General features: G+C 37.2%; 1 protein-coding gene across 6 annotated transcripts; it reads left to right on the top strand.

The window, feature by feature from the left end:
- The first annotated feature begins 461 nt into the window (after nucleotides 1–461).
- Nucleotides 462–9,117, top strand: LOC105803420 (histidine kinase 2). Of its 6 annotated transcripts, none has more exons than XM_012635594.2 (14): nucleotides 462–1,085; nucleotides 1,214–1,573; nucleotides 2,455–2,724; nucleotides 3,320–3,817; nucleotides 4,051–4,326; nucleotides 4,960–5,129; nucleotides 5,190–5,414; nucleotides 5,517–5,703; nucleotides 5,883–5,934; nucleotides 6,019–6,248; nucleotides 6,354–6,452; nucleotides 6,824–7,491; nucleotides 7,614–8,117; nucleotides 8,317–9,117. In XM_012635594.2, the coding sequence occupies exons 2-14, from the start codon at nucleotides 1,259–1,261 to the stop codon at nucleotides 8,567–8,569; spliced, it is 3,747 nt and encodes a 1,248-aa protein (XP_012491048.1). In that variant the 5' UTR covers nucleotides 462–1,085; nucleotides 1,214–1,258; the 3' UTR covers nucleotides 8,570–9,117. The 6 variants fall into 6 exon arrangements, with proteins under 6 accessions (XP_012491048.1, XP_052479728.1, XP_052479729.1 ...); XM_052623769.1 differs by having other exon boundaries at nucleotides 463–1,085; nucleotides 1,297–1,573; XM_052623768.1 differs by having other exon boundaries at nucleotides 462–1,573.
- Nucleotides 9,118–10,546: the final 1,429 nt, after the last annotated feature.

The raw sequence follows: 10,546 nt of genomic DNA, 5'->3' as shown, positions 1-10,546 counted from the left end.
CTTCATTGAGAGAGATGTGAATACAAATTGAATTTATATAGTAAATAATATAATTAATTACCGCCATTTCCATTGAAACAACTATGTTACTGTTGAGGGTGAGTTAGAAGTGTGAAGCGGAAACCATGGTTAGGTGACGTGAATTGTAACAGGGGGATGTGCAATACCAACTTTAGCCTTCACGTTGTCAGACTCTGACTCCTTCTTTTGTTACAGTGTCTGATTCAGTCCGTATACCTGAGCTTAGCTCAGCTGCAAAACAGCAGAGGAAACAAATTATCTTCCCTCTCTAAACTGGTGCCGTCTCTTTCTACTCGAAAAAAAAGTAAATCCCAGAAAATAAAAATTTAAAAATGGATGCGGTGAAAAGGTTTACAAACTTTGATGTGATATTAATAATAAAATACTTTTTTTTTTAAAATAATGAAGGCTTTTATTTTAATTAATTTTTTCTTCTTGTTGGAAGGGTGGTTTGTTTGGTTTTGGGACCTAAACCTTCCCCACTTAGATGATGAGATAATCATGTAACCCCCCTAAAACCTCAGTTTCAAATGCTGGGCTCCGTGACTGTGTTTAAAAGGGCCAAAATAAAGAAAAAGAAAAGAAAGACAAGTTACTGACCTCCTTTTTTTATCCAAAGTGTGATGATTGATTCCAGTTGGGTTAACTCAGAAACCAACCGGGTTAAAGTCTAGAAATTTGGGTTTCAATATGAGGTTTTTATTAATCAAGTTGCATTCTTGATACCACCTTTTTTTTTGTTTCTACAGACATTGAAGGAAGGTTGAGAGAACTTGGAATAGGAAAAAGCCAAATTTTTTCAACTTACTCCATTTAATGATTCCCTCACAGGTTGCCCAAAAAGACACTGGGTTGGGTTCAGGTTGTTTGTTTTGGCATGATTGCTGATCTTGTTTTGGTGGTGTTTCAAAAGAAAAGCATGGCTTTTGATGCGAGCTTATGAGCTTTCAAGTGGATGGTATATGGAGTTTGGACCACTTTGGTTTCTGGGTAAAGTGGATAACTGGAGCTTTGTTTTGTTGAGAAATGAGCTGGATTGTCTCCTGAGTAGTGCTGTCGGTTAGGTGAATGAATTTTTTCTCTGTTTCATTTTGGCAAACTTTAATCTGTTTTGAATTTTGGTGTTGGGGTCGCCTTGGTGGTTTTACTTTCATGAATTTGTTCTTCTTCTGGAACTGGGAATTTTGTGAAGTTCTTAAGGCGCCTTGGGGAAATACATAAGTTTGCTTTGCTCAAGATGTCTATGAACGGCAAGCTTTCTGGTTCTAATTGTAGGTTATCAGCAAATTTCAGGCTGAAGAAAGCTAAGGAGACTATGCATGGACCCAATTCTTTCAGAAAATGGAAGAGGAACCTTCTCTTCCTCTGGCTTTTAGGCTTCGTTTCCACTGGGATTATTTGGTTCTTGTTGAGTTTCAACAGTGTAGCTTTGGACAGCAATAAGAAGACAACCGATTCTTGTGAGGAGAAGGCAAGAATCTTGCTTCAACATTTCAATGTTAGCAAGAACCAATTTCTTGCTTTAGCTTCTTTCTTCTATGAACCAGATCAGGTAACTTTTTGTATCTTTCTTAGCTTTAGACTTCCCTAGCTGCAATTAGTTTATATACCGACAAAGCTGTTGCTTTTAAGGTCTGGTTTTGTTATGAGGGCTGAATTTGGTCAATATAATGTGATAAGACAAATGTGGCTTTGTTCTATCCGATTTTTCCTTTCTGGAAGATAATGTAGAATAAATATATTATGTGGTATGTACTGTTTTTTTTTTCTTTTGCTGGAAATCATAGAAGATATTCATCTGAAAATAGGGTCATGATATGATTCTGTAACCTATTTTCGAATCTTGTTATCGCCTTCTTCACTCGTTGTATGGTTGGGTAATGAGTCCCAGAAAGTTGCTCTCTTCCTGTTTTTGAAATATATTATTAAATTGATGCATTAGTCCTCATTCTCATTCTCATTCGAGCATGAAGGGCCAGATCCCTTTAAATTGTTCTTGTGCTCAACTAATATGTGATTCTTCAAAGAATATTCTTGTTTAGACTGGAAATGTTCTCTAAGTTCCTTCCCAGTAACATTTCTTTGGAGTGGAATCGTATGAACATGTCTTATTATTTAATAGCAGCTAAACGCCAACGAAAATGAAGTTTATATCTTTTTCTTGATAGGCAATGCTATATGATACTATAACCGTGAACAGAATTTAAGATCTAGATAGGTGGTTAAGATCAAGAGTATTTCAAGATTCCTTTGACAAGGCAATCAAATCTTTGTGAAGATAGGATTGAGTTCTCGATGTCTCATTTTAAATAAATTGTTTGTTGTGAAGTTGCACGAACAGTCTTTCCAGCTACAAATATGGTTGCCAAAATGCATGTCTTAGATTTTCTATATGAAAATTTTATCATGCTCTCATTCCTCTGCATATTACAGATAGCATTTCTCGAATGTGGCAAGCATTCAGGACTTGAAAAGCCATGGAGTGATGATGTTACTTGTGCTCTTAAAGTACTGTGTCCAGAGAAGCAAGACTCCAGAATGCAGCAGGTGCAGATCGTAAAAACTACGGAACTTAAGGATCAATGTCCAGTCCAAGTTGAGAATATTCACAGCGAGCATGACTTCTCGTTGCTGGATCACTATACTTATGTCTCACAAAAATCTGTTTCATCAATATCACGGGAGCATCATAGTGGTGGAAAGGTAGCATCTAGATGTTAGAAACACCTAACAGTAGTAAATATTCAAACTTTTAACTTCGTAAAGCTTAGTTAATGCTGTACAATGCATTCTTCTGACTGATGGCTAAAACTTTGCAACATAATTTTGCCCCTTTCTTTACTTGATCACTAAGTAATGTTATCAGAAAAAAATAGTTGTTTGTTTACACTTGTGGAGCACACCACTGGCTGATAATAATTTTGGCTGCAAAGATTTCTGAAAAGAAGTTGATAAATATATTCTTCTTTTCATAGGTATATGTGTGCTCATAAAACTACAATGTGTAAAGGAACATCGAATGTTAAAGACAATTCAACTTAGAGAATGCAATGAACTTTTATAATTCTTGGTTAATAAATTCTGGTATTCGTTAGGAGTGATATGATGAAACTTACAGTCTCAATTGCAAGCTGAACTGTCAGGATTATACATGTGATATAATGATGGACCCTTTTCCATAATCAGATAGTTTCACTCATATGCATATATATAATCTTACTGAAATTGCATGCCTCAAAGTGCTCCATGAGTAATGCTATTAAAATAACCATCATTTATGTTGTTTTGGCATAAGCAGAACATCTTGCAAGGAAGTGCACTTGGAGTCCAACCAAAAGACAATTTCAAGAACTTGTCTTTCTGTATGGGGAAAGGATGTTGGTTGCTTCTTGTTGGAGTGATACTGAGCTGTAAGATTCCAGGAGTTTGTTTGAAGCTCAGGTGGAAACGAAAGAATGAGCCAGCTCCATTGCAACCTGCAACTCAGCAACTACAGCTGCTGTTGCAACAGAAGCAGCAGCAGCAGCTAGACCAGAGCCCTCCCAAAGGTGCCGGGAAGTGGAGAAAGAAACTCTTAACAGTTTTCGTACTTCTGGGGATCCTTACATCCATCTGGTTATTTTGGCATTTAAACCAAAAGATCATTCTGAGGAGAGAACACACACTCGCCAACATGTGTGATGAGAGAGCACGGATGTTGCAAGATCAGTTCAATGTTAGCATGAATCATGTTCATGCCTTGGCAATTCTTGTATCCACTTTTCACCATGGGAAGCATCCATCCGCCATTGATCAGGTCATATTCTATGTGCTTATATCTGAATAACTAATGTGTTTCTATTTTTACTTACATGGATTAGTGTATGGCTATGCTAATGAAAGATGATGGCTTGCATCACTTGACTTGGTGGTCATCTATGGAACCATAGTTCTTGGCTTAAAATTGTATATGAATTCCTAGTGCTTACAATGTAGACAAGTTTGGCTCTCGTTTTATGTCTATCTGAACTACAATTTCATGTTTTCTAGAAAACATTTGGTGAGTATACTGAGAGAACAGCTTTTGAGAGGCCGCTTACCAGTGGTGTTGCTTATGCATTGAAAGTTCTTCACTCAGAGAGGGAGCAGTTTGAGAAGCAGCATGGATGGACAATAAAGAAAATGGAAACTGAGGACCAGACTTTAGTCCAAGATTGCCTGACTGAAAATTTGGACCCTGCACCCATTAAAGATGAATATGCACCAGTGATATTTTCACAAGAAACTGTGTCTCATATTGTCTCTATTGACATGATGTCTGGACAGGTATGTTTTGCTTTATCTGAGGCTGCACTATATATTTTATAGCATTCAGTTTCAGCCGAAGTAGGAACTAGAGCAGGAACCAAAGTAACTCAGCACATACCCTCCCTACTGAAAGTGGGACTACCATTTAGTAGGGAAATCGTGCAAATTTCCTTGAACTTCAAGTTTTTGAATGATGAGAAATGGTTTAATTGGTTATAGCATTCAAGTTTCATTTCAGTGATTTTGTAAACATTGAGGATGAGTGTGTACTGTGAGACTTGCTAAATTTTAGTTGCTTAGCTACAAGTATATAATCCACATTTTCCCCAATGTTATGTTTGATTTCAACACTAAAACATCAAAGTATTAGGCAAAGGGATCAACAAGCACGGAAACACAAAGTAATAGGAGTATGATATTTATAATCATAGCAGTGAATTGGAAATCTTCTTCAATACCAGGTTAAAAAAAATTAAAGAACCAACACCAGATCCTCTTTTATCATGTTGTAATAGTCTGTCTACTTAGTAGGCAACTAGTAGTTATAATGTTGAATACAATTCCCTTAGAATTGTTCCTATTTACATCTTCTTACTGCATCTTCATTTAGCAAATAATGTTATGTTAATTTGCTGTTTATGCTGTTCACAGCAAGACCTTGAGAACATCCTGCGAGCAAGGGCAACCGGAAAGGGTGTATTGACATCACCTTTTAAGCTACTAAAATCCAACCACCTTGGTGTTGTGCTCACATTTGCAGTTTATAACAAGGATTTGCCTCCAGATGCTATACCTGAGCAACGTACTGAAGCGACTGTGGGGTAATTATCTCTTAAACTGTTATTGTCACTGTCAGTTCAATTTTACATTTGAATAGTCAGTTTCAATTGCAGGTATCTGGGTGCATCTTATGATGTCCCCTCCCTGGTGGAGAAGCTTTTGCACCAACTTGCTAGCAAGCAAACGATAGTTGTCAATGTGTACGACACAACCAATGCATCTGCTCCAATCAGCATGTACGGTACTGATATAACCGATACTGGTTTACTGCATGTTAGCAGCCTTGATTTTGGCGACCCATTAAGGAAGCACGAGATGCACTGCAGGTTGGTGTTTTTCCCCCTAAAATATAAATAAGAAGTTTTAATGTTAGCAAAAAGATGTGAGATGTTATGTTTCCTCAAAACTGGAATTTTTTGCTCTTGTAGGTTCAAGCAAAAACCTCCATTACCTTGGATGGCAATCAATGCATCTGTGGGAGTCTTAGTTATTACTTTGCTTGTTGGTCATATCTTCCATGCAGCTATATGTCGTATCGCGAAAGTGGAGAACGACTGCCGAGAGATGATGGAGCTCAAAGCTCGTGCTGAAGCTGCAGATGTAGCTAAATCTCAGGTTCTTTCGCTACTACTAGCAAACAAGTCTCTACTATATAAAAAAAAGATTGGCTTAACTTTATCCAAATTCATTTTGTTAGCGATTGTTGTCCTAAAGTAAAATTTTCTCCTGAAAAAAATGACTATAATGGAATAGTTCTACAGTGTTTTCTAACTTTATGGTTTTCTATTTTGTAGTTTCTAGCTACTGTTTCCCATGAGATCCGAACTCCAATGAATGGTGTTTTAGGTGATTAGAAAGCCCTTCAACTCTCCAGTCCAGCACAACTAATTAAACTGTGGTATTTACATTTTGTTGTTATAACATTCACAGGTATGCTGAAAATGTTGATGGACACTGATCTTGATGCGATCCAAAGGGACTACGCTGAGACTGCTCATGCTAGTGGTAAAGATCTTATATCGCTGATAAATGAAGTTCTTGATCAGGCTAAGATAGAATCAGGCAGGCTTGAACTTGAGGATGTGCCCTTTGATCTACGCAACCTTCTCGATAGCATTCTCTCACTCTCCTCTGACAAATCTAATGATAAAGGAATCGAGGTAAAACCAAGATATGTCTCTAGTAACTCATCTGGTTTCCTTTCTTCCGTTTTTCTTCTTGTTCTTACATAATCTTGTTTGTTTGTCTTATTTGAACATGAGAAGTCGGCGGTTTATGTATCTGATCGGGTTCCTGAAGTTGTTGTTGGTGACCCTGGGCGGTTTCGACAAATAATTACTAATCTTGTTGGAAACTCAATTAAGGTTTGTTATGTTTGAATTTATATGTTTCTTCCCTGTTTGTTGCATCATACGCCTAAAACTTATATCTCCCGAAGACTTGGAAAAGGATGTATGGCTTCTGAACTTGATGCATTTTCTTGTGGATAATCGAGTGGGGGTATCACCTTGTCCTTTTATTCAGAAACTTAAATCAACATACATGCAGCATTATGGGAACTTAATGTAGAGATTTGTTATCAACTCTTGAATGCCGGGGATTCACAGTTCCATGGTTCTTTCGTGTTTAACTTGCAGTAGAGATCCGGGAAATCAGATGAACATTTAAGTTCCATTATTTTCCCCAAATCTTTGAAATTTGTACGTGTTCTCTAACTTAGAACTTGAAATTGCAGTTCACGCAGGATAAGGGACATATTTTTGTCTCGGTGCATCTGGTAGATGAAATGAAAGGCACATCCGATGTGGGGGACAAGGTGCTACAACAAGGCTTGAACTTAGTTCAGGACATGTCAAGCAAAACCTATAATACATTAAGTGGTTTTCCGGTGGTAGACAGATGGAGAAGCTGGGAGAATTTCAAAATGTTAAATGGAAAAGACGCAAAGGATGACCCTGAAAAGATTAGATTACTTGTAACAGTTGAGGACACAGGCGTCGGGATTCGTTTAGATGCACAAGATCAAATTTTCACTCCTTTTGTTCAAGCCGACAGTTCCACTTCACGACATTATGGTGGGACTGGAATAGGATTGAGCATCAGCAAACATCTGGTGGAACTCATGCATGGGGAGATCGGGTTTGCGAGTGAACCTGACGTTGGCAGTACTTTCTCATTTACTGGAGCTTTTGGAAAAGGCGAAGTAAGTTCTCTTGATTCCAAATGGAAGCAATATGATCCAGTGGTTTCAGAGTTCCAAGGATTGGGAGCACTTATTATTGATAATAGAAGCATCCGTGCTGAGGTCACAAAATACCATCTTCGAAGACTGGGAATATCTGTTGATATAACTTCCAGTTTGGAGTCAGCATGCACCTACGTGTCAAGCATTTTCACCACAAGGTAGCTAGAATAATTGTGGTGGTACTTAATATATATATAAGAATTTGAGGACAATTAATTTTCAACCGCAGCATTCAACTTACATTGGTTTTGCTGATTCATTTTTATTGTTTTTTCTGCAGCACATTTGCACATTTGGCCATGATTCTTATTGACAAAGATGTTTGGAATCAAGAAACAGTTCTTCAGTTACGATCTTTGCTCGAACAACATAGGAAAAATTGCAAACTAAATGTTTCAACAAACCTTCCGAAAATTTTTCTTTTGGGTACCTCCATGAGCCCCGTGGAGCGCTCCAAGCTTAAGACTTCTGGTTTTGTAGATAATGTGCTGATGAAACCTCTTCGGTTGAGTGTCTTAATTGCCTGTTTCCAAGAAGCCCTTGGAGGTACAAAGGGCAAAGTACGTGGAAAGAAAATGTCTACACTCGGGAGCTTACTTAGAGAAAAGCGGATTTTAGTCGTCGATGACAATAAGGTTAACAGAAGAGTGGCAGAAGGTGCTTTAAAGAAATATGGAGCAATTGTCACCTGTGTGGAAAGAGGCCACGATGCACTCAACAAGCTTAAGCCACCCCATACTTTCGATGCCTGCTTCATGGATCTCCAGATGCCAGAAATGGATGGGTAATCAATCCATAACAACCCTTTAACTTTGTTTAGCATTTACTCGGTTAATACATCAAAACTATGAGGCAATATTATTATCAAGTATATCCAGATGCCAGAATGTTGATTAGCTTGATAGACCTTGGTCTAAACATCTCCAAGATATGTTTTAATGGAAAGAGATCCTTGATCCTGATACTTCAAATATTATTTGCAGGTTTGAAGCAACTAGGCAGATCCGCAGTGCGGAGAATGAGGTGAATGAAAAACTTGCTTCTGGAGAAGTGTCTATTGAGATGTATGGAAACGTGTCCCACTGGCACATTCCAATATTAGCAATGACAGCTGATGTGATCCAGGCTACATATGAAAAGTGCCTGAAATGTGGGATGGATGACTATGTATCGAAGCCTTTTGAGGAAGAGCAACTTTATTTGGCCGTTGCACGGTTTTTTGAGTCCGGCTTATAGAGTGGAAGGTGGTTCAACTGTATTTGCTTTGGTCGACCCCCCGATGACTTTCAGTGGTCTTAACAAGTGACAATCCTCGACTGACATGAGTCTACGCAGGCCTATGTCTTGCCTCATGACGGTGGACGACTGAAATATGGTAATTTATGGCATCACTCCTTATCTATGATCTATAATCCATAAACTGGCGACTTAAAGTGATGAAAGAAGCTTCTTGATATCATGAATACATAGTATTTGATGAAATGCCGAAGCCAAGATATGATCGTAGGATGTTTACCATGCGGGACTTTATCTTCAGGAAATGCCGAGCTTTCATCCAAGAAATTGCTTCCGAAGTGTGTCGAAAGAGTACCCAAAATCTTCCGATTGTCTTCCATTTATACAATCAGCCAAGCTCAAGGGACAAAGTGGTGGCATTTCCTGTACATAGCAATTTTTATTTAATTTGTAATTAAGTGACCTCCATTCTTTTTGGCCTCTCATCTCATATCATATGTTTTCACCTAAGCAATAAAAATTAATGTAAGTTCTTTTCCATGTTTCAATTCTTGTATTTTTGCCTCTCAATTTCTTCTATTTAATTTTGAAGCTCACCAAACTTATTTCTTTAGGAAGTTTTTATTTCATTTTTTTGGTCTTTCTTCTACTCTTTGCTATTTCTCCATTTTTCTTTCGTTTTTGCTCTATATCCATTAATAGCTGGCCCATTGAAGAAAATTGGTAAAGGTAAGGTGAAGATATAAGATGAGGACATCCTCAACCCTGCCACGAGGGGGATTAAGGATCTCCGCCATTGCTACCAATTTTCAGTTAAAAACAACGAGCACCAGTTAAAACGACATCGTGGGCAATGGGAAGGTCATATTCTGGTCCTTGGACATTTTTTTTGTTGGGTTTTCATTTACCCTTGCATCCTTCGCTTGTGAGGGTGTTGCAACATGATCTTAATAATTCAACCCAATTTTATTTTTATATTATTTCTCTTAATCATAACCGTGTCGATAATATCCCCTTTGACCATCATAATATGATGTCAATTGTTATAACAATTAAGTTTTAGATATATTGGAGTTGACAATGATGATGATTCATATCGTAGATGATGCAGAAAGCCACTAAGAATGACAGTTTATCTAAGTTGTAAGTTATATATATGATCTTGTTTATCTTTTCTGGAAGAAGGGATATTTACCGATAAAGAAGGATTTAGAGTAATTATTTCATTACATGATTGGATAGAATCCAATTTAGGCATATGATAAAATATGATTAGGATGTTTACCAATATTAATAAAATTGAATCTGATGTGGTGATTGATATTAGTGACATTGTGATGATGCTCTCTCGATAATGGTGCATTGTATTCATATATGAGAAGTATAAGAAGTACTTCAACATGATGATACAATAACTATTCCCATGAACACTTTTAATCAATAACAATTTATTATTATATAATTTTATTTGATATAAACCTCATCCATGCACGAAATACTTACTTCCAAACATGAGACGCTAAAATATACTAACAAAACATGAAGGCACGAATCCCGAAGTTTAGACAAAACAGAAACATGCAGATGCAAATTTCAAGCATTTGGTCGGAAGATTGACAGAGATTTGAAGGCAAAAGAGAACTCGTGTTCACCCATCGCATGTCTTTTTCCTTCATCAAACTTTGCAAAGCTTTGACAAATTTAGAGACATGGTTACATCAGTGTTAAAATTATTTATATGTTGGAGCCATGCGTGGAAATTTGTATATGAACTCTTGAGGGTTGATTTCATCTTTTATTTTTCTTTAAAACAGCGAAGCAGTCAGAATTTGAGACTTTTTGTCTCAGGATAGGAATGTTGAGTTTATGGGATAGGACAAACGAAAATATTGAATGACGTCCCTTTTTTATATTTAATTTATTTATAAAATGTTTAGAATTATTTATAATTCGCCTCTAATTTTTAAATAATAGATA

The sequence above is a fragment of the Gossypium raimondii genome, chromosome 11, assembly GCF_025698545.1.
Source record: "Gossypium raimondii isolate GPD5lz chromosome 11, ASM2569854v1, whole genome shotgun sequence".
NCBI lineage: Eukaryota > Viridiplantae > Streptophyta > Magnoliopsida > Malvales > Malvaceae > Gossypium > Gossypium raimondii.
Note: the sequence above shows the minus strand (reverse complement) of the source record. Positions and strands in the feature narration are given on the sequence as shown.

Excerpts from the sequence above, each read along its gene's own strand:
- LOC105803420 (XM_012635594.2), top strand. The coding sequence starts at position 1,259 with ATGTCTATGAACGGCAAGCTTTCTGGTTCTAATTGTAGGTTATCAGCA. Across the intron at positions 5,130-5,189 it reads CGTACTGAAGCGACTGTGGG|TTTCAATTGCAGGTATCTGG; the intron begins GTAATTATCTCT and ends TTGAATAGTCAG. Across the intron at positions 5,935-6,018 it reads TCCAATGAATGGTGTTTTAG|GTATGCTGAAAATGTTGATG; the intron begins GTGATTAGAAAG and ends TAACATTCACAG.